This window comes from Oreochromis niloticus, linkage group LG4 (assembly GCF_001858045.2).
Source record: "Oreochromis niloticus isolate F11D_XX linkage group LG4, O_niloticus_UMD_NMBU, whole genome shotgun sequence".
NCBI lineage: Eukaryota > Metazoa > Chordata > Actinopteri > Cichliformes > Cichlidae > Oreochromis > Oreochromis niloticus.
Genome location: NC_031969.2, coordinates 15,786,787 through 15,811,512, shown reverse-complemented (window position 1 = coordinate 15,811,512; position 24,726 = coordinate 15,786,787). Strand labels below are relative to the sequence as shown.

The 24,726-nt window shown below is 37.6% G+C and overlaps 2 protein-coding genes across 8 annotated transcripts in view; both read right to left on the bottom strand.

Moving 5' to 3' along the window:
- The window catches only part of LOC100709195 (uncharacterized), a 1,346,887-nt gene that overhangs the window by 89,674 nt on the left and 1,232,487 nt on the right, over positions 1-24,726 (bottom strand). The gene's annotated exons all lie outside the window — the stretch shown is intronic.
- The window catches only part of LOC106096470 (immunoglobulin mu heavy chain), a 1,110,954-nt gene that overhangs the window by 61,142 nt on the left and 1,025,086 nt on the right, over positions 1-24,726 (bottom strand). Inside the window, exons 6-8 of one of the 2 annotated variants that reach the window (XM_025906582.1) lie at positions 20,359-20,691; positions 19,954-20,271; positions 19,335-19,765 (exon numbers count right to left, since the gene is read on the bottom strand). The exons of the other annotated variant lie outside the window; for it this stretch is intronic. Coding sequence (XP_025762367.1) covers positions 19,374-19,765; positions 19,954-20,271; positions 20,359-20,691 — 1,043 coding nt within the window. The 3' untranslated portion in view covers positions 19,335-19,373. Of the gene's footprint in view, positions 1-19,334; positions 19,766-19,953; positions 20,272-20,358; positions 20,692-24,726 lie in introns of those variants that run through there. 2 annotated transcript variants of the gene reach the window in all.

Below are 24,726 nucleotides of genomic sequence, written 5' to 3'. Positions count from 1 at the left end.
GAAAAAACTGAGCGAGAGGGGGTGCTATTGTGTGTGTATATGGATAAGCGCAACCACTGAAATACATTTTTTGCACGCAGCAATGAATTTTGTTCACTCAAATTCAGCTTTTGTACGCTCAAAATAAATTTCTCCTCAAAATGCAACACTTGCACCTGCAATTTTTTTTTTTACATGCGCTCAAATTTTTTTTACGTGCGCTCAGAATAGTGGCACAGAAATAACGCCATACTTGACCCCACCCCACATACCACTGCCTTTGTAATACAGATGCTACTCTATGGACAGTCCTTACTCTCAATAATCCTGCCCATCTTTACAAGCTGCTACACTGGTCACTTTAAATCACTTCAAGGTATCTTCATTCACATCACTGGAATTTAATGTGAGAAAACTTGCTAGTGATCAGATCTACTTTGCTGGTGATGTCTGCTCCTTTTTTCAGCCATTTAATGGCATGTTTCTTTGGTGCAAACTCTTTGGCAAATCAGGAGGCAGTATAGGTACCGTCCTCATCAGGAGAGGAAATCACTTTAGGAGTTGGATTCCTCTTAAACACCACTGGGAAAAAAAGATGTACATTAATGTATGTATGCAAAAGCATTGAATTATTAATTTCAATTTACATACTATTCATAAATGTAGAAATCCATCAAATTTCTTCCGCTTATTCAATTCAGGGCCACTGCGGTGCTGGAGCCCATCCCATCTGTCTTAGAGTCACAGTCAATGTACACCATGTACAGGTCATGAATCTATCTCAGGGCTAAGACATAGATTCAGACCACCATTCACAGTCACATTCACACCTATGGGCAATTTAGAATCACCAATTAACCTAAACCCAGGAATAAGAAATATTTAATAATATATCATGCTATTTCATAAGGAGAAACATTTGCTTTATGTTATTTATTTGACATAAGCAGCATATTTGAATATGATTGTGTTGTGTGGTGTTAGTTCAGCAGGCATTACACACACACAGGTAGGAACAGAGGATCACCGGAGATAACTCCTTTTTTAAATTTTTTTTCCTTTTTTCTTCTTCCCAAATACCACAACAACAACAAGATACTCACTAACGCCCTCTAGCACTTCTGGTAAATGCATCTACAGAACAAATGCAATAGTATGTGAACACAACATCTTCCCCCTTTGAACAAGGATTTCTTATGTGAACCTGACTTCATCATTCTGATGTATGTCACCTAGTACTCGTTTAACATATTTCACATTACTCAATAACATTCACTTTCCCATGACAAAGTCGTGGGTCCAGCAAGGTGGATTCCTCATCCTGGTGGGCCTAAGCCTACTATCAGACTCAGAGTTAGATGCTAGATCAGTTCCTGGTTTATGACAGTCCATTGTTGTGTCAGAATCAGTACCTGTGTTCAGCTCTGACAGAGCCGATAAATGTGAGGCGTTCCAGGTCCTTCCATCATCCAGCAAATAAGTGTTTGGTCCTTTCCTTGTCATGACAGCCCTTGGTTTAGAAAACTTTAACTCGCCTTTCTTTACCTTCCATGGCTTCCTAACCCATACCTTGTCACCAGGCTGAAAGTTGGACGGTTTGGCGTGTCTGCGAGCATCAGTGTATTCTTTCATTTTCATTTGCTTATTCTTAACTCTTTCGCACATGGTATGCCTCTCTGTCTGGGGAACAGGCATATCCATTACCTGTAACTTTGTTCTCATTCGTCGTCCATGGAGCAGTTCTGAAGGGGAAACTCCAGTTGTTGAATGAGGGGTTGCTCTGTATAGAGCTGGGTATCATCTGCATAACAATAAAAATGTTTGCACTATTTTCTAATAATATTAACTTAATAAAGTTTAGGAAAGCATAATAATGTGTGCATGATGTGAAAATTTATTGAATCATGACACAGGAAATCCATGAAAAACTTTTGTGTCTGAGAAAGACTCCTCATTATCATGCTTAAATTGGAATCTATCAGATAGATATGATTCAAATCACAGCAGCAGAGTGCCTTTAATACCTACATTGTGTTCTAATTTCTGGAGTGAAATATTGTGGTCAGTGTTATGGACTGCTGCACTAAAGTCTAGCAGGACAAGCACAGAGATGAGTCCACAATCAGAGCACATAAGAAGATCATTCATAACTTCCTGTTTCTGTATTGTGATGAATTCTGAATCCTGACTGAAACTTTTCAAATTAATCCTCATCTGGAGATTATTAGTTTTCTGTTTTACAACTACTCGTTCATGATTTTCTTCTTCTTCTCCTTCTTTTTTTTTTTTTTTTACATAAAAGGAAGGTTGGAGATTGGCCTGTAATTAGATAAGACAGTTGAATCAAGTAAGAGCTTTTTAAGTAATGGTTTAGTTACCACCACTTTAAAAGCCTGTAGTATCTACTCTTTTAATACAGACAGATTAACCTCATTTAGAATTTAAACACTATTAATGGTGCAATTTATTTGAGCAGTCTTGTAGGAATGGAGTCTAAAAGGCATAATCATGGTTTCAAGGTAGAAATGATTGAAGTTAACTCAGAATGATTAATAAGAGAGAAATAATCTAAACTTCAGAAGTCATTAAAGAAAACATGAAACATTACAACTATAAAGGCTGATTCACACCAGGGAGCCCTGCTGTCAAAAAACGGACATAGATTTAACACTGTCTGTGAAGCTTGAGTTAAGAGAGAAGTGTTTAACGTTTTTAGAACATATTTAGCGCCATCTTGTGTCAGTGTAGAACATTACATCACAGTGTTGGTCGGTTGCTGGTTATAGACTTACATTAGTTTATGTCAAAGGAAAAAATCTTAGAGAAGCAAGAAACACAAACTCAGTTTATTTCGTGTACACGGGCGAAGCTTACTGCGTGGCAAGACACAAGCAAGTCGCGCAGAGCCTCAGTCCGTTCTTTATTTTATAGCAGAGAATAGATTACGCAGCATCTCTAGGTGGAGCATACGTAATAGAAAAACATCTCTAGATATGGTTATCGCATGAGTGGCCGTTATCCATAAGACAAGAGGAACTAGTATTTTTTTGTCATATCAGCTTCAGGTTGGAACTGTCTCTGCCTGAGCGTGTGTGACTTTGTAACTTCCTCACGCATGCTTCTGTTCCTTAATCTGTAGGTTGCAGGCACATCATGTTTTCACAAGAAATTATACTTCAGCAAAATAAAGGTTATCAAAGTAAGTAAATGTAAAAATCTCTTAACATTCCCTCCTGTTTTTGCTGATTTAATTTCTTCATAAAACATGCTTAAAACATCAAAGTCTACTTTCTTGCTGTCTGCATTTTCAAGTAGCTCGTCATTGTGCATGTGATTTTAACCAAACATGGTTATATTCACGTTATAATTTTAAACAGTGGCATTTTCATCATTTTCATCTTCACTCTCATCATTAGGTTCTAAATCAAGTGGAATACTGACGTATGCTGCAAGTGAGGTGTTAATCATTCGTTTGATTATGGCTTTTAGATAATACATGTGGCAAAGAAGCAGAACAAAATTAAAAACACTCCAACTCCAATGAGTAGTCTCTTCAGTACTTGTAGCCATGAGCCGTTGAAAAGCCAGGTGAACCAATCAGTGGTGTTTTTCACATAGTCCTGACTTTGGGCTTCCTTCAGTTGCCTTAAGGCATTCAGAGCATCAGTCATGTTTGAGGAATGCACATTGTCCGGGATGTAGGTACAGCAGGTGTTGTCGAAGAGGACACATAGTCCTCCTTTCTCGGCGAGAATCATATCCAATGCTACTCTGTGTTGCATTACTGCAATGCGCAGAGCGTCGATTTCTTGGTTTTGTTCGTCGTTGATTTTACATGATGCGTTCAGAAAGAGTCCAAAGCGATAATCCAATGTTTCAATCCTTAACATGTTTTTTCCGGTTCCAACCCACGGAAACAGTGAGTGGAGGACCTTCTGTCCAGTGGTCCATAGTTTGAATTCCTCGGGCACATCACTGCCGTACACGGGGTCGTGTGGTTGGATACCTGGAGATGTTGATCTTCCTTTCCGTCGTGTGGTTGGGGTGGTGTTTACAGCGGTCATCCTGAAGGTGTGGTCTGATATGAAGATGGGGGCACAAACTCCGGTCCAGCCTGGGGGTAGTATGAAATAAGCACGTTGTCCACATAGCCAGGCCATTCCTTGGACCCAGTAAGTGCCATTTGAGGGGCCTGTCGTGTTCACGGGGGCACCTTCTCCACTTCCAGCGGTCTGATTACAGTTAGTGGTGTTTCCAAGCGGTCTGTTACCGTTGTCTTGCCGGTAGCACATGGAGTGGTTCTTCCCTGGGGTTTGGTCCAAGAACACTGGGAAGTGAATGGATGTGTTCCGGTTTGTCACGTTGAAGTTGATCCAGAAAAGTTGGTCACACGTTCCATTGTCAAGTCCAGCGTCTTCAATGGTGATTATCTCGTGTTGGGGTGGTCCCTGAAAGATACTAAGGAAGTTAAGCGAGTAGATGGTAGATGAGCTTGTCTCGTTGATGATGATTTTATTATGCTGATAGCCAACGCCCGAAAAGCTGGCGGCACGTTTGGCTTGTCTTTTCTTCTTTATTGTCCTCGAAAAGCGCGAGGAGTCCTGCTAGGAGCAGGAGGACAGCTGCTAGGACGGCGAGTGTCTTCATGACAGCCAAACACACCTAGATCCTCGGGTGAGTAGACTACTGGCGAGAAGTAGAGGGCGGGATATACCCAATCAGCCCTCTCTTCACCAGGTAGATCACCAGAAGGTAGGGGTGCTGGAGTCTGAGTCTGGGCTGTCACTCACTTTCTTGCAGTGGCTTTGGTGAATCCAAGATGGTCTCTCTGCTATCTTACAGGCAGTTGGTGTGGTGATAAGCACTTGGTATGGGCCTTCCCAGCGGGGCGAGCTCCAATTCTTTCTATGGAGAACTCGAATCAGGACCCAATCACCTGGCTTCAACCTGCAAGATACTGGAGAAGATTCAGAAGGCAGTTTATTGTTCAAAACAATATCTTTGTTTTCTAGTAGCTTCGACATCCATTCTGCTAGTGTGGTCTCTCTGATTGATTTATCTAAAGGTTCACTTGTGATTGGCAGTGGAAATGGTCTGCCATGAATGATTTCAAAAGGCGTGAGTTTCTGAGAACCCTGTGTTAGTCTCATCCACATTTTTACTAGGCCTATACACTCAGGCCATGGTCTCCCTGTTTCTTCCATACATTTTCTAAGTCTCTGTTTTATTGTGCCGTTAGTTCTTTCCGCTAATCCTGCACTTTGCGGGTGATAAGCACAGTGATTTTTGATGCTGAATCCTAGTGCTTCAGAGACTTTGCTGATTACCTCATTGACAAAGTGTGTCCCATTATCTGATCTTATCAGAGTGGGGATGCCATATGTTGGAATAAAATGGTTATGTCTGTGAAGGTTCTCAGTCATCCAGGTCATCGTAGTCAAAGGAGTTTGCAAAGAAAGGCGTCTGGACTTCTTTAAGTTGCTTGAAGACGTTTCACCTCTCATCCGAGAAGCTTCTTCAGTTCTAAGGTCAAATGGCAGAGAGTCCCAGATTTAAACCCAGTGGGAGTATCCCCCCAAGGAGGGACAAAGGACCCCCTGGTGATCCTCTAATCACATGCGCCAAGGTGTGAAAGCGGGTGTGGGACCTAATCAGCCAGGGTTTCGGGTGAGCCCATTGTGAAACCTGGCCCCACCTTGTCATGTGAATTCCTGAGGTCAGATGGCCCAGGATGTGAGTGGGCGTTAAGGCGTCTGGGGAGGGAACTCAAAACTGGATTATAGATGGCAGACAGTTGGTGTCGTAAATAAAATGGTTACATAAGCATTTTGCTACTGAAATGGCATCTGCTTTCTTTACTGGGTAGATTTCTGGCCATTTTGAGAATACGTCTATGATCACTAGAGCGTATTTTGAGCCTTGGCATTCATTTAGTTCAATAAAATCCATGTGGATTGTGTGGAAAGGATGAGGTGGTGTGGGAAAATGACCTCTTTTTGGTCTGAGATTCCCTTGTGCATTGTGTTTTTTTGGCAAATCATGCATGTTCTGACAAATTCTTTTGCTGAAGTTTCGAAATTTAGGGTGTAAAAGTGTTTTGGAGATTATATCTACTATCCCTCCTGTTGACAGTAACTCCATGTGTCACTAAGGCTGCTGTTTTGTGTAGAGATTTTGGAAGTATTGGTTTTCCTTCACAAATCATCAAGTCATCTCTTAGTTGCGCTCCGCATTTCAGCCATTTCCTTTGCTCAGCTGTGGGAGCTGCTTTTTGTTCATCCTTTAAAACATCAAGTGGTATTTGTGAGGGTGATGTTGACATTAGTGTGTCTACAGTTTGTTGTGCCACTGATTTTGCAGCTTGATCTGCGAAGTTATTGCCTTTTGTTATGCTTGAGTTGTCTCTTTGGTGTGCTGCACATTTACATATTGCTAGCTGTCTTGGGAGAGTTATTACTTCTAAAAGTGTTTTTAGAAGATTTCTGTGTTGTACTGGATGTCCTGTGGAGGTAACCATGCCTCTATTTTGCCAGATTTTTGCAAAGTGGTGTACTGTAAATGTCAACTCGTGGTTTGGTTTCTTCATCTAGCTTTCTTATGCAGCAATGTGCGTCGCCATCTTCCAGAGTGGGAAGAAGTGTGCTAGGGTTTAGCTGTCCACACTTCGGAATTCTGATGTGTGACTGTGAGAGTAAAATGCCTACATAGGAAAGTTGTCGTGCATGTGTGAGGTATGATAGATTTGCTTGCAGTAAGATGGAGGTCACAGCATGTGGGACTTTAATGATCAATGTGTGTCCTAAAACAATATCAGCGGACTTTTTAACTGCCTCTGCTGCGGCTGCACAAGCCTGCACGCACATAGGCAGACCCGATGCAACGGAGTCTAATTTACACGAATAAAATGCAAGTGGGCGTTGTTTTTCCCCAAAGGCCTGTGTTAGAACAGCCTTCATATAACCTGCACCTCCATCTACATGCAAGTAGAAGGGCTTATCATAATCAGGCAAAGCCAAAACTGTATTTGTCTGTAATGCCAGTTTCAAGTTACTGAATGCTTCTTCTGCTTTCTTCTTTGTAGATGCAACACTACATTTTGACTTAGGGCATTTTAGGCAATTCCTTTTTTCAAAGAACTCACACATCTTACATATTTCAAACTTTTAAGTTAGGAAAAAACTTTGCATTGCTTACAGCTCATAGCTCACAGCTCTAAAACTAGGCATTAATAAATCATATGCCTAATCATTATATGTCACTGTGATCCACAAGTATGATCACAAATTTGTTTTTCAAACCAACAAAACAAACAAACAAAAACAAAAAACAAATTGCCGATGGCATCAAGGCTTTACACACATGAGTCAGGACACAAAAAGAAAAAAGAAAAAGCTGCTGCCAGAAACAAAGCAGAAGTGTGAGGGAAAAAAAACTGAGCTCACAAACAGCTGCATGTGTGACCTTTAATATGCAGCTTCTGCTCTAAAAAACAAATAAAAATGTGTAACTTGCTCATCAGCTTGGTAGTGTCCACATATTTAATTCATTTTATTCAGCTTCTCAAACCTGTAGCTTTAGCTGTTGTATACAGGGTTTGGCTTATTAGTTGTTAGTATAGGTTTGCTCTTCATCTCAACAAAGTCTCATCTAAGATGACAGGTTTACAACCAGGTCAAGTGTCTCTATGCACTTGATTAGTTTAGGTATTTTCCTTATTTTCTTCATCTCATATATTATTATACTGAGTTTGAGCAAACCTTAAGCTTGAATCAGACTACTTTTAACAATTATCCACCTCACATCATAACTGACTGAGGTGCCTCTTCTTATTAATATTATGTCACTATTAATGTTATTATTGTTTTGTTTTTCCTTTTTTATAACAGCAATAGTATATCACAATACACTACTTTACTACTAATATACAATAGTTTATTATTTTATATTTCATTATGTATCCATCAAAGGCCGATGTGACCTGCAGTTTCACACCTTCCCAAGCTGGAGACATTTGCTTTTCCACACTCTTTCCGTGGCTGAACAATGACACAGCCTTAATATACCTTATGCATTTCTCTGTTTTATTTAATGTGTTTTGTGTGAATTATCTGCTTTCATTTGTTCTATTCGTTCAGCTTGGTTGTCTTCCCAATTTTGTTTCATTTGTTAGTACCAATTTACAGGTTGTTATCTTTCCTATTATTAGTTTGAATACATAAGCTCTAATTTAATTTAACCCTTTGTTTATTCCACTATGCATTCCTCTTGTATTTATGTGTATTCAGTTGGGTCTGTATCCAGCCCTTTTTAAACTTTGATCTCTAATCTTTTACTTGATGAGGGATTACTATGTTCTTCCTGATATGGGTGAATGTATAGTGGGACGTTTTGTTTTCTTAGGCTTTCTCCATCTACAAGCACTAATTTGTCCGGCGCCTGGACATTTTTTTTTCTAACCACTGCTCGTCAGCAGTGAGTTTTGGTGGGCTGATTACCCATTGTTACAACACAACTGCAGAGCTTTCTCTGGTATGAGACTCAGGAGTGGTTGCTGACACGGCCTCCAACTCCGAGCTACTCGCGGAGCGGTGTCAGTTTTACGGGACGGAGCCCAACCTACTTCTCCTTTGTCACCAGTACTTCAGCGTCTTACAGCAAATAAAATAACAATAACAACTGGAAGCAACTCAGCAGCGTATTGTGCTGTAAAATTAGTTTACTTCCAACAGACAGAAAAATGACATACACAAAACACATATATTCACTCTTGTTTCTTTACGCGCGCGGGTCCTTGCGGCGGACCAGGCCAGTTTTAACTTTTTCAAGTTAAGTTTTAGACGTCTTAAATCCTTACAGCGGATTACTCTCTTTGTGCACCCGTGCAGTGGGTCAGCCTAATGCGCTATTAATCCTTGCAGCGGATAAGACCTATGCGCTTCTCTTTTGTGCACCCGTGCAGTGGGTCAGCCTAATGCGCTATTAATCCTTGCGGCGGATAAGACCTATGCGCTTTTTTTAAAAACAAAGAGTTTGTTTCTCACCTCTCCAAAGGATCTGTAGTTAGGACGGAGATCTCCTCACTGCACCCCAGCGCCGTGGACCGTTCTAAATCACCCTGGCCTAGACCCGAATTCACGTTCTAGGGCTCTCACCTCTACCTAGAAAGGGCTGTCGACAGACTTCAGGGTCGGCTTCTCACGGCGTCAGGATGCACTGAGGGTCTCTGGTTAGGAGTCACAGCCAATCAGCTGTTATTTCCCATCCGGCTCGAAGGACCAAGAAATATGTCAAAGGAAAAAACCTTAGAGAAGCAAGAAACACAAACTCAGTTTATTTCGTGTACACGGGCGAAGCTTACTGCGTGGCAAGACACAAGCAAGTCGCGCAAAGCCTCAGTCCGTTCTTTATTTTAAAGCAGAGAATAGATTACGCAGCATCTCTAGGTGGAGCATACGTAATAGAAAAACATCTCTAGATATGGTTATCGCATGAGTGGCCGTTATCCATAAGACAAGAGGAACTAGTATCTTTTGTCATATCAGCTTCAGGTTGGAACTGTCTCTGCCTGAGCGTGTGTGACTTTGTAACTTCCTCACACATGCTTCTGTTCCTTAATCTGTAGGTTGCAGGCACATCATGTTTTCACAAGAAATTATACTTCAGCAAAATAAAGGTTATCAAAGTAAGTAAATGTAAAAATCTCTTAACAGTTTATGTTAACTAACTCATAATAGAACAAATAACTATTAAATAGAAAAGGAGACTAAAACTAAAAATCTGTTTTTGTTCTTCATATTTTGATGAACACTCATTCAAGAAATTCTTGAAATCCTTGCAAGTTAAAGTTAAAGAAAAACGTGACCTGGAACTTTGACTCTTTGTCAGTGTGACTACAGCGGTCACATTAAACCTGTTGCTGTTTCTGTTTTCTATGACCAGTGTTGAATAGTGATAGCTTTTAGGAGGGCATTTTTAAATTCGTTTTTTAGACTAAAAAGGTATTTTCTCCCTTTTGGACACTGAGACCTTCACACACGTTACTACGATTTGATAATAACTGTGACTTAAACAGATTAAACAGAGCATCAGTATACCTGGAAACTCTCAGCAATTAGTAATTTGTTCCTACATGACCTTAAAAAAACTGAAATGCAAAAATCAAAAGCAGACTTGGTTATGAGGCAAAGCCATGTTGAATATTAGTTTGAAGTGGAAAATGTCCTCTGATATGATTTCACTTCATTTATTTATTTATTGTGTTTTTAAACCCCAATCATCCATACTGACCACTTCTCTGTGCAGACAATGGGACTCATTGTGGCATCATCTTATTTTGCAGTAAGCTTTATTTTTTCCCATGTCATAATTATTACATCCACAAGAGTGCAGTGGTACACTGTTGTTGGACCGCATATCCTAACAATCTGCTTCCTCCAGTAAATGATCCAGTTATGTTTTAATGGGGGAATGGTCCCTGACATGATGCAGTTTTCATGGTTGGATTGTGTTTTGGCCTCTGGATTCATATTTTTGTCACTGTGATGTTTTGAGGTATGAAATTACTTTATTTACTGTAGTCATCATTTGTTTTCATAAGAGAAAACACTCTGTGGGATTTCTTGAATAAAGCCAAAGCTGTAGCATCAATAACACGGGCAGATAAAATACTGAGACACAAAGACTTCAGGATAAAGGGAAGTGGTTTGGGTAATATTGGAGGTACATTCCCTCTTATAGTCTGCAAATTGTCATTTTGAGAGTCCATCCTACAATCCAATTATATATACATGCATACATTTTAGAACATTAAATAATGTTATTTTCTCTATTAATAAATGCATTTATAGGGGATAGTCTGCACCATAGACTGCTTCTGTCTTGATAATTAAATCATTAGATGATTTCATTTCTTTTAAAGATAAATCTTTATTTTCTTCTTTGAATGAACAGAGCATTTATGTTCTTTTCACCACTGCACTGCTTATCAGTTAATCACTTAGTCTTGCTCAGATTAACCAGAATTCTACTAGTGGATTATTAGCTAATGTGGGATGTTTGGTTTAAATTTGTCATTGGTATGTATGGAAACACAGAAGGGTTCAGGTAAGCACCTGGGGGTGGGGGTGTTTGGTGGAGGTGTCAGACATGAAGACGCTGTCAGGCACTCTGCTGGGCATGGTGCCCTGCTTCCTTGCTGCTGAGCCCTTGCCACTTAGACTGGCAGCATTAATCAGCAACAGCGCCACAGATTTGGGCTGGTTGCCACAGGGTCTTCAGCCAATTGGGGCAACACACTGCCAGTTTATTTCAGAGGTAACCAATAGTAAGCCTTAATTTGTTTTGTGTCATCCCTCCCAAATGTGAATTCCTCCAAACCCACAAGGTACACAAATGCACATGGAAACATACTCTAGGCTTTCACTTAAAGACAGAGTTCACAGATTTACACTGACTCTGTGCATGTCTGGAAAGAGGAAGAGTTACAAAAACATTGTTTGTGCTTTCAAATGAATGCACCTCTTCATTACACCACTGCCTTCCCATCATATCTGTCAGCATCTTTAAATTACAATCAGCATAGGTTTTCACATAGAGGTGGCACCCACATTGCTGCTACTGCACATGGAGCTTTGTCTCACTCTTGTGGAAAATCCAAGTAATACAACATGATGGTGCACAACACATTTTTTCAAAAGATAAACAGTTTTATATTGGTATGTGTCATTACTTGTATTTTGCGAGGCAAGTTTTCTTAATTCAAGAAGAACTGAAGGTAGTTAGTCATTCGTTGTTTTTTTTAATTGATTTTTAATGCATTTTCTCACTCGTCTTATATACATGTCACATCTAGCACAAAACTAAAACACAGACACAAAAAATTGTAAAGCATAAACAATTCCATTAATAACAATTGAAACACAAAGCATTACATGTTCAAACTAGTCAGGACAGGTGCTGTTAAAACTCCCAGAATTTCCACATTTCATTCATAACACAGGAACCGTCCTGTGAACATCATGATTTAGTCTGAAAGAAAAAATGAGAGAGAAAATGTAATCCTTTAGTGACAACTTTGTATTGTTTTGTCTTGAAATAAATAAAAGTGTAATTGAAACAACCACAGTTATTATTATTATTACACTATATGCTTCTAGATGAGTGGACTAATCATAATGAAACTTTGCCTAAACATTGCACAGGGGACTTTGAGTGCCAACATCTATATGGCATATACAAATATTTCATTCAAAAACCAAAGTTTTATATATTTGTCATATTTGAAAGTTCAACTAAGCACCAAGTGGAATGTCATAATACAGTCTTAGAAGCTTAGAAAGAAAGTAACTGGACTCCTTTATAGGTTTTGTGAAGACGTTTCACCTCTCCTTCAAATGACTTCTTGAGTTCTTAAACCACATGGTGGGGAGGCCCAAGTAAAGTAGTAGTAAACCCTAGTGAGTGTTGTACCTTAAGAGGGTGACTGACCCGCTATCAACCATGTGCCTCATCATTTGATGGTGAGAAGGTGTGAAAAAAAGCAATTATCACCATAGCTTTGCCCACCCTGTCATATAACCTATTTAGGTCACCTGAGGCAAGATGTGAATCATCTGTTTTCTCAGTCCAAAATGTGAACACTCAAAAGAGTGATCTTTATCCTTTAGATAGAGATTTAAAGCCAAGTTTTGCAATCCTGGTAAAGGATAACCACTACCAAGGTTTAAATACCTGGGACTCTCCAACATTTGGTTTTAGAACTGAAAAAAGGTCTTGGATGAGAGGCGAAACCACTTCAGGAAACTTAAAGAAGTCAAGTTGCTTTCTTTCCAATCTTCCACACAGACATAATACAGATTGGAATATTGATTACATTTGTGTATCACAATTTTTCACAGCATCCTACCGTAATGATTGTACATCTATATATTTTCTATGCTCCCTGTCTCCCTTGTACAGATAATAATAACAATAATTATAATAATCTTCATGGTTCAAATGAAAAACCAGACTGGAATCTTACCTTTCAACAATAAGATAACAAGTGCTTACCTTAATCAATGTAACTATGATACCATATATGGTGGCGGTGATGAAAAAACCAATGAGGGTGAAAACCACATTCCAGCTTTCCTCAGCTGTGTCTTGATTCACATCAGCATGCACAATGTTGTCAAATAAATTACAGTAATCCATCGTACCTGTGAATAATGTATAAATTTGGTTATTTATCACTTACTTGACTTTATTATACTGACAGGGATGCTGAAAGGATATTGGAAAAATAATGGTCCTTACATGTCCTTTACATTACTTTACAGGACCTTATACGTACAAGATAAAAAAATCAATCAGTGAATGATCTAGTACCTGGTTTTGATATATTCAGGGACAGGGTGGTGTTGGCATGGATGACCCTGCAGGTGAAGACCACCCCACGTAAGAATTTATCTTGGGACAGGTCAAGGTGGCTCTGGACACTGAACTTTCCATCTGGGCCTCTGTGGGGCGCACTAGTGTTGTAATTCAGCAATTCTGTGTTTTCATTCAACCAAGTGATGTTAATGGATACAGGACTGAAGCCAAAGACCAGACACACAAGTTCATTAGAGCCCTCAAGCAAGTAGGCAGATGGCTGGCTGTAGATCACTGAGGCTGTAAAGATATCCACAACATTTTTAGCAATCAGTCAATCAATTTTATTCAGTTTGTTCACATGAATATAATGGAAATAATAGGTAAATATTAAATGCTAAACGGCAGCTCACCAAACACATCAGTTATAGTGGCTTCAACAGGCTCTTCAGATGACTCATGTTTGACAACACAAGAATACGTAGACCTTTTGTCTTCAGTTTTGGATATGTTTAGTCTGCTGCTCACAGAGTAAGAGCTGCTCCCTGAGTATTTCCATGGAGGACTGTTAACGTAATGCATGGATGGGAGAGTCTGGCCATCTTCTTCCCAGTACACTATGATGTTAGCAGGGAAAAATTCAGACACTAGGCAAACAAGTGTTAGGATGTCAGACTTAGAAAGTTCAGAGGCAGTTGGTTGCATTATCTTCACTGTTGGCGGACGGAGCACTTGAAAAACACAAAAGGGGAGAGAACCATAAAAATATAGTCACAACCAGAGGAACATGAAGTTTAGAAAGAGCTGTAAGCAATTTGTTACATTTCTGACATTACCTGTGCTTTTGCTTATATGGTCTTTATTCCCCTGATTGGAGCATGGATGTTTTCCTTCACAAGAAAATTGTTTATGTGCATTCCAATCCTTTGCTGACACATTAAGGAAGCTCTGTTGAGTCTCTGTTCCATTGTTATGACTCATTGGGGGATTAGTTAGGACATCATAATCCTCAGGAATTTTGCTGCCACCTACTCTCCAGGTGATGAAGAAATCATTAAGATTAAGACCGACCAGAAGACAGGTAATAGTCACATGTCCTTTGTTCTCAGTCAGCTGTGGTGGTGGTCCCCGGACATAAACCGCAACTAGCTTTGATGATGATGGAGTTTCTATAAAAAATAAAATTAATTTCAAAAAATGAATACATAAATAAATTAAAATAATATGCAACAACCATGGAGGAGTTATAAAATGTCTCATGTCCAAATTTCTAATTTAAAAATAGTCTTATTGTATTCTTAATGATTATCACAATAAGAGAATTTTCACTGTACCTGAACAGAAACTGATTGTTTTTGTGATACGTGTGTTCAGAGACCTGTCAGACACTTCACAGGTGAAATTATTCCCTTTTTTCCACTCAGAGTGATCAATTACAAGGTGACTTGTTACTCTAACACGTCCATCTTCACTCATGCTGATATTAGTGGAATTTGGAGACCTTTCCTGAGACTCAGACAACCATTTAATGCGAGGGTTGAAGCTCCATCCAGAGCATGAAAGAGTCTTTGATTCTGAACCTTTACTGGGAACCAGAAGAAGCTCCATGGATGGGTCCACTAAAGGGGCATAAATCAGTGCATCTATTAGTCTATAAACCATGTAACTATAAAATAACAAAGAGAAATCAGCTTGCACTAAGGGAAACAAGAGTAGCTCTCCTCACCAAAAATATTGCTGATGGAGTTTGACTAAAAAGTTTTAGAAAAGCCTTGAAACACTTTGCAGGTAAAGGTTTGGTTTTTCATCCAGTACTTCTGGGGGACAATGAATTGACTACTGATTGAAAGGGGGCCTGAGCCTTCAGTAAAATTATAATATTTCTGTTCAAGCATTTGACTACTATTGACTTCTAAGGTGATGAAGAGGTCACATGAGGACAGTTCTTTGATGTCACACTCGAACACTGCACTGTCTCTCTTCGGCAGATCTATGAGAGATCGCTTGATCTTCACCGATGGAGTCTTAGATGGACAACCTGGATGATCATACAAAATCATTATTTTAATTGCTCTTTGGTCATTACATGTCTGATTTTCCTGTTGTAGTATCATCTTACCTGCAATATTTATGGTCTTCTCAGCAGATGTGAAGCACTTGTGCTCTGCTTTGCATGTTACATGCTTCACTGTCCTCCATTTTTTCGAGGAAACTGTAAGAATACTGATTATATGAGTTGCATTTTTGTCTTGGGTCACTTTTTCTATCACGGCTTTCCCATCAATCAGCCAGGTGATCATGGCATCAAAATAAGTGTGGACCAAACACGTTGCTTGAACGTTAGTATCTGAGGTCATTACAGTCATGAAGCTGGGAATCTCCACGTGAATGAAGGTAGGGGACTTTGGAAGAGCTGTTAATAGAAAAGTAAAAAATCAGAGTCTGACATCGTTACAATAAAGGTGAATTTCTGTGGATTATAAGAAAAATTGCTTATTAATATGGCGAGCTAATAAAACAAACTTTTAACTAAAGACTGATCTTTATTTGTTTCACATATACCTGCATTTGTGCATGATAAATGTGTTCTTTGAGTCAGTAACTCTACATACTTACTGTGACAAATGTTTATTGTTTTGATATATTTAACGCCATTGTGATCAGCCATGTAGGTAAAAGTTGAGCCTTTTGCCCACAATGTCATATTTGGCCTAAGCTCACTGCTCAGGCTGAAGGTTTTCCCCTCTCCCCCTGCACTTTGTAGCTTCCTTGTGCTTGCCTCGTTGGTTTGATTCTGTGGATGTTCATCCTGTACCCACTCCAAAGTCAGATTGTCTGGAAAGAAGTCACTCAATGTGCAGATGAGCCTTACTGGTGAGATTCCAAATTCCCCATCCCAGACTGAGTACAATGTGATGTTTGGTGGGACAATCGGTGGGACAATCCGAGGCGCTGAGAAAGAGCAAATATTAGTTTGACTTTACATGCATAATTATAAATATTTTGTGTTAACACAACAAGAAAAAAACTTGATGTCATCTCAGTTATACATACCTTCAGATTTTGGTAAATGAGGAACTGTTTCATTTCAGTTTTAAGTGCAGTGTGTTTGTCTTTAGGCTAGATGGCAGAGTTATAATTTGACATTGTTTGGTGTTGCTGTGTCAGGTGAAGATAGGGCAGGAAGTCTGTTGCACAGTTGTTATGCATGATAGGGCAGAGTGATCAGGGCAAGCAGCAAGCGGAAGCATTGAGTAACACCCGGGTCTCAAAAAAGTACCAAAATACAGAAGTGAGAGAATGCAAAGAGCAACGGAGCATCACAGACACCAGGTGTGAGCTGTGGTTATACCAGTAAGCGAAACCAAGTACACATTTAAATTTCTCATGTCAGTTTGCATGTGTACCACATGTATTTTATTTCTCGTCTCATGACTTTGCCAAAGGCTTTAGTTCTCAAATCCTCTAATAATAGAGTAAAATGTAACCAACTGTAAAATCTACTACTTTGCATATTCAGTATAGAACGGGCTGCTGATTCCAGGTGCTGTGGATGTGATGAACAGAACTGTATATTAGAGAGTTTAAAAAAGGACAAAATATTAAATACATATAAATAATCCTTAAAATACATTCAACTTTTACAGATCAACCTTCAGATAATGTAAACAACTTCAAAATAATACAAGAGAAAGACAATTTTATCTTCATTAAAACATTTATTTTTAAAAACAGATAAAGCTTTTGCAGTTTAAAAAAGGCAGTTGCGATTACTTACATGATAGTATGAGATTATATGAAAAAAATGTTTGAGAAATATTGTTTTTCCCACACACAAAAGTCCTTTCACAGTCCATTTGTTTTATTTGACCTGTTAAAAAAAAAAAAAAAATTAGTGAATTTGCAGCAAAAGGATTTAATTCATACTGCTCACCACTACTTCATTATAAATTGTGCTTTTGTATGAAGTTAAATTGCTACACATATATCAAAAAATGTATCAATACACAGGAAACTTAAAATGCTATACATTTATTTTGAAGTTGGGTAAGTATAGTTGCTGAATAAACTTAGAAGGAACACTACTTTAATATCAGCTGAAATACACTTAGGAAGTCAAACTAACAGTTGCAGACAAAGCTGCTTATAATAGATTGTTACACAGTATTAAGACAATTTCTAAATTAATTTACTTTCAATAATATGCATTTGATTGATTAAGGCATTCAGAAACTTGCCATCTGGACATAAACCACTGGGATATACAAGCTACACTGGGACATAAAGAAAAATGAACTCAAATAGTAACATTATGTAGTGTAATTATCTTTTACCTGAAACATATAAAATTGGTTTAAATCAAAGATATGAGCATATTATATATGTTTTGACATTGGCATAGATTATTCCACATAATATCACACAATTTAATGAGTTTGATTATCACTTTTGTCACCATATCTTAAATATTGTAATCAACCACACATGCCACACTGATTTTGAAAGAGCTTCATTTTGACCTGAAACGATTTTGTCTTTATGGTCTTCCAACATCAGTGTAATAGAAATTACACTTGCTGCTTCTGACTTCTGACTTAAAACCCTTGTCTTTGTCCATACAGCTAGATCTTTGAGTAGGGCGATATCAGTATGATATCAGTTGGCCCTTGAACATTCAACTATTAAATGATGTTTTTATACAATTTCAGCACTCCAAGTGAATTTTAGCTGATATATATTGTTTATATGATATTAGCAACAACTGTATAAAGATAATTAAATTCACAACAACAGCTGAATTATAAGGTAGCTCATCCCTCACTGGGATAACGTGAACCTTTTTCTTCCTTTTTTTATTGTATTAAATAAATCTCACATTGGTTTATTAAACTGACATAATCATAAATGCTTCTAATGTGCATAGATACAGTGTTTTTCTGTGATCTTAATTTTTTAATTGTTTTTACAATAATTTGAAAAGTTTGAGTTATTCTGACTCATGGTTAAAATGCAGAATGCTAAATGAATTTTAGTTTTTTCTATCATAGCTGCTTGCTTGATAAATATAATCTGTCAAAGTGCTCATTGCTGAGTTAAATCTGCACACAATGCTAGCACATTAATTTCTGATTACCTTGATAACAGTTGTTCCAAAGATTAACAGCAGAGTGATGAGGAAGAGAAGGATGAAGACGATAGCTACGCTTGCTATGTTATCGTCTCCAGATAGTCCAGGGTGATGAAGCTCCAGAGAGTCCGTGACGAAAAGATCTAGATGAACAAAATTTATTCTGTCAAATATTTGGACATTTCACAACCCACTTTGAAACACACATTGTAAGATACTAACTTATAGATTTTATTTATTTTCTGTTAAATACATATTTCTTTTTTACTCTATATGCTATATCAGATTCATAGTCAGTCAACCTAGTTGGAAAAAATAAGGTGACAGAGGTCGAGTGAGTGCCCCATAAAGATGAATAGAATTTCATGTCCTTCGAGAGCTATAATCCTGACTTCTGACTTGCTTTAGAAAGACTTCAGTATTGTTTATTTACTGTATTTATGCCTTGCCTGGGAGATTTAAAGGGTTTTATTAAGCAGTCATCTGTTTTTAAGCCATGCAAGACCCAGTAGATGAAACACAGGCACACAAAGACAAGTCACAGAAGCAGTGTTACTAAACTATCTGCATATTAAATAAACATAGACTGTTCCCTGAATACCTCGTTTAGTGATGTTATATTATTCTAGTAGAAATTAGATGTTAAAAACATTTTTATATTATTATCATTGTGTAAATAACCCAAACATGCTACTGTCTACATTAGGATAGCACTGTGACTGTACAACAAACATAAAGCTCACAAAATGATTTAAATGAAGACATGAACTGCATGTAATAAACATAACAGAGTTGCAAACTGTTTTTTTTTTATTTTATTTTGAATCTGCATTAAAACACACAAACACAATGTCATATTACAAGCAACAGACATTAAAGAACAAACAGCAGACAAAGACATGAAAAACATCTACTAGGCCGAGCACTTGGAGTCTTGGTTGATGTTCATGTTGAGGTCAATGCGGTTTTTGTCAAATGTTCTGTATCCAATGGACCTGACAATAGCTCTAGTTGTGTTAACCACAGATTCGTGGTACACTACACAGCTATAGACAGCATCATCCCTTTGCCACTGCTCAAGGCTGACAAATAACTGGCCATAAGCAGAATAGAATCCATTGTTTTCAATGGGTTCTGTGGTATTAAAAGCATAACTTGAGTCTGCTTCCTCGTCATCCACAAGCCAAGACACAAAAACCTCCTTAGGGAAGAAGTCTTTCACAAAGCAAGTCAGGGTCACCTCTGCTTTGTTAGTTTGTTCTAAAGGAGGGAGCATAAACACTGACGGGCGCTGAGGGTTTCCTCCTGTAAGCATGAAACAACATGAGACTTTGTGCCACACATACATTAACCAGCATAATTAACCAAAATAATACAGGAAATTAAATCCACACACACACAGGCATACACATACACACTGAGAAGCAGGGCTTATAATGTCTTTGATATCAAGATGTCAATAAGGACTAAACAGTTTCGAGTATTTTTCTTACCGAAATCCCTTTTATAAGGCTCCCTCAAAGGCTCAATCAAATCTTGGTGGTGAACAACACAGAAGCGTTTTACCCCCCTGGTCCATTCGTCATAGGTGATGTCAAGTTCAGATTTGTATGCGTTCTGCATGCCATTGACTGGTGTTATTGGGTTACTCGCCATGTCATTTCCTTCCTCATCTTCCCAAGTTATATAGAGATTTTTATTTTCTGTCATGACTTTACATGTTATAGTTCCTTTTTTATTGAAAAGCATGTCCTGGGTTTTGGGGCCAAAAATTTGTGCCTTCACATCTGACGTACTACATGGTTTGAAATCTGTATAATGCAGCAATAAATGATTATAGAACAAAATCATTGCAAAATCATAATGAGAAAATAATTGTTTATTTTTCTGTTACTCACCTGGTGTATTGTCTTTGTAAGCCACAGTTTTATTCAAAGATGCATCTTCTCCTCCGGTAAAGAGACACATAAATTTAGTCTGATCATTCAGGTCACTGGAATTTACTGTGAGAAAACTTGCTGCATTGTACACTTTTTTTCCAGCCGCATTTTTTGATTCACAAACTGTTTCAGTCAGATCTATTGTGCTGGTGATGTCTGCTCCATTTTTCAGCCATTTTAAGTTATGTTTCTTTGGTGCAAACTCTTTGGCAAAGCAGGAGGCAGTATAGGTAAGGTCCTCATCAGAAGAGGAGGAAAACACTTTAACAGTTGGATTCTGCTTAAATGGCGCTGAAAAACAAAGATATACACAAATATGTGTATGCAGAAGCAGGGAATAATATTTATATACATATATATGCAGAAGCTGAGATAAATAATCTGCTACAATGTTCATACTATATTGATTTTCTGTATAAACAAGTTCCTTTTGCTCAGATTTTTTTTACTTTGCACAATGTCAAAAAGAAAATTAGATTCCTGTAGTCCCAAAAGGAAATAATGGAACTGCACAACTACATTGCTCACTTCTGCATATACATTGACTGGCAAGCAAACACACATTTAATATCAATGTTAATTATGTTAATTATCAATGCACAGTGAAAGTGGAGGAAGACGATAAAAGATCAAAAAGGACGAGGATTATTTAGACAGATGGAAAGAAACACAACATGCAACAATACTGATTTTCAGACAGGCGCAGAGGACTTACAGTATATGAGTGAAGAATTAAAAAAGACAATGTACTTAGATATATTCTTTTTCTCATCCCACCTAACTATGTGTGTGTGTGTTTCCACAAAGTGTATAAACAATTATGACTTTTGAAATATTTAACAATATGTCATGTTATTTAATGAGGTGAAATATTAGCTTTGATGTTGGTTATGTTTTTTTGTTTGTTTGTTTGTTTGGTTTTTTAAATAAATTTAGGTTTTGGTTGTAAGCTCAAACACTATTATTGTGCTATCTACTGTACAATATAAAGCGCCTTGAGGCGACTTTTGTTGTGATTTGGCGCTATATAAATAAAATTGAATTGAATTGAATTGAACTTATTCCTCTTTGTATTGAGATTATTTGTAGCTTGGGGTGCATTTACGATAAAGTCAGCCTCTACTATGTTTTTTTTTTTCAAAACACAAAAACTGGAGAATAACTAGATAAGTGACTCTTATAATTATTAGAAGTAACAATCAATAAATGTGGCCCAGTAATACTTTATAAGAAATATTGCTGCAGAAAATTTGTACTAAATAAGGGTACTGTAGCAATGTATCATGTACGCGATGTATGTAGAATTCAGATAACCTAAGAAAAGGAAATTAAATGATATATAGTTTTACAGACTATAACAATATCAGCCTGTGCATTCATGTGCAAATTTAATCAAATTATTTAGTTTGCTATATGTTCACAGTGCTTTCATGTGAACTTCTTATAAGTTAAATAACATAAGATAAACTGATTAAATGTGAATTGACATAAGGCTTACCTGGTTTTATGGTGTTACTTTTATGTTTATGGTGTTAAAAATATTTTAAAGAAAAGTGTCAGTTACTCACCTTGTGTGTTGTCTGTGTCACTTTTATTTAAAGATCCACTTTGGCCTCCCGTAAACACACAAGTGAATTCAGTATCTTCATTCACATCATTGGAATTTACTGTGAGAAAACTTGCTGCGTTGTACACTTTCTTTCCATCTGCCTTTCTTGATTCAGAAACTGTACTGATCAGATCTATTTTCCTGGTGATGTCTGCTCCATTTTTCAGCCATCTGATGGCATGTTTCTTTGGTGCAAACTCTTTGGCAAAGCAGGAGGCAGTATAGGTACCGTGCTCATCAGGAGAGGAAATCACTTTAAGAGTTGGATTCTGCTTAAACGCCACTGAAAAACAAAGATGTACATAAATGTGTGTATGCAAGAAGGAACTGAATGTGTTTTTAAGCTGAAAATCTTATTCTTTGATGTTTTTCAGGCTATTTTATAACATGAGCAACTCAAAATGTACTAGGAATGAAGTCAGCCTCTACCATCATTTCTTCCAAAAACAACAACAACCAAAAATAGTGAACTAACAAGAACTAACTCTAATCCTTCTCAGAAGTAAAAATCACTAGTTTTAGTGCAGTAATATTTTACTAGTAATTGCTACTGCTGCACATAAACAACCAAGTCTTTGTGAATGTTTCACGCCTCAATTTATTAGCTATTAGTGCTCATCGAACTGCTTCTACATTTTTTTCGCATTATATTTAAATCCCCTCAAATGTTGGTGTAGCTGTTAAAATACATTACTAACACTTTCATGTCAGTACATTAGAACTGAATTAAAGTATAAAGAATAATTTCTACATGACTTAATATAAGGCTTACCTGGTTTTATGGCCATACTTTGTCTTATTACAAAATCATAGTGACAAATGTTATTACTTTTTTTTAAAGAAAAGTATCAGTTACTCACCTTGTGTGTTGTCTCTGTCACTTTTATTTAAAGATCCACTTTGGCCTCCCGTAAACACACAAGTGAATTCAGTATCTTCATTCACATCATTGGAATTTACTGTGAGAAAACTTGCTGCGTTGTACACTTTCTTTCCATCTGCCTTTCTTGATTCAGAAACTGTACTGATCAGATCTATTTTGCTGGTGATGTCTGCTCCATTTTTCAGCCATCTGATGGCATGTGTCTTTGGTGCAAACTCTTTGGCAAAGCAGGAGGCAGTATAGGTATCGTCCTCATCAGGAGAGGAAATCACTTTAAGAGTTGGATTCTGCTCAAACACCACTGAAAAACAAAGATGTACACAAATGTATTTATGCAACAGAATGCAAGTATTTATCTTTATTTACTATTCATAAATTTAGAAATCCACCCATCCATTTTCTTCCACTTATTCAATTCAGGCCCACCGGGGTGCTGGAGCCTCTCCCAGCTGTCTTAGGGCCACAGTCAATGTACACCCTGTACAGGTCATGAATCTATCTCAGGGCTAAGACATAGATCCAGACTATCATTCACAGTCAAATTCACATCTATGGGCAATTTAGAATCAACAATTAACCTAAACCCAGAAGAAAAGCAATATTTAAGAATATGTCATGCTATTTGATGAGGATAAATAATTGCTTTTATGTTATTTATTTGACATAAGCAGCATATTTGAATATAATTGCTTTTTTTAAAAGTTGAAACACTTATTCCTTGGTATGCTCAGATTCTTTTGTCAATACAAGCAGGTCAAAGTGAACTTACAATTAAGTTTGTTTCCAGTACCATTTCCTAAAAAATATCAAAACCCAAAAAATAGAGAACTAAAGAAAACTAACTTTCTTTTAAGAGGTAGCAATCACTACATGCAGCCCACTATTATCTCACTAGTAATTATGACAAAGGTTCAGAAAACAACTAAAAAAACAGCCTTGTACTGACAAGACTACTGCATTTGATAATGTATTACATGTGAGTACAGTGGTTATTAGGTCTTGTATAACTTCTATGTTTTTTTTTAAACTTTTACATTAATTAAAATTGTTTATCTTTGGAATATATTATCAGCGCTTTCACTTAAAGTTGTTATAAGTCAAACAGACTGAGATAAATTAACTGAATATGACTTCACAAAGCTTACATGGTTTTTGAAAAGAAGCCTGTCCATTCCCAGCAGCATGCGTTACAGCACACTGAAAAGTCTGTCTTGCATCCCAGTCCTGTCTCCTCACTCGGACTTGACTGACTCCTGTATAAACATTGCCTTTCTGTACAGCAGTGTACTGGATGAAGTCTGTCAAGGCAGTGCCGCCTTTGTTCCACGAGAAAGTCACTGCAGGAGGGTTAAAGCCGGTGGCAAGACAGGCAAGAGTGACCATATCTCCACTCTGAGAACCACATGGCATCAGGGGAAACACAGTGGGTTGACTTGAAGTGGCTAAGAAAGGGGAAACAATAATAATTAATATACCACAATGGAAATACAACAATAAAGCACAAATTTTCACCTAAGATTAATTAAAGATAGATAATAATTAGACATAGATAGATAAAGATAGACTTTAGCCTTTAAATGTTTATTATTTCAAATGCCCCGAATCCCAATTTTTTCATCAGTCTCTGTCAGTGCTATTATATATATATTACTGTTGTTATAAGTTCCAGATTTTGTTAGTCTATAGATCATTTTCTAAATTGTTTTAAATGCAGAATATGGACAAAAAAACAATAACAAAAAACTGAAATAAATAAAAGAATAATATAAAGTTGGTAAACTTCCTTTCACAGTGTTGATGGCAAACTCTTTTAAGAACACATTTTATTCCACTT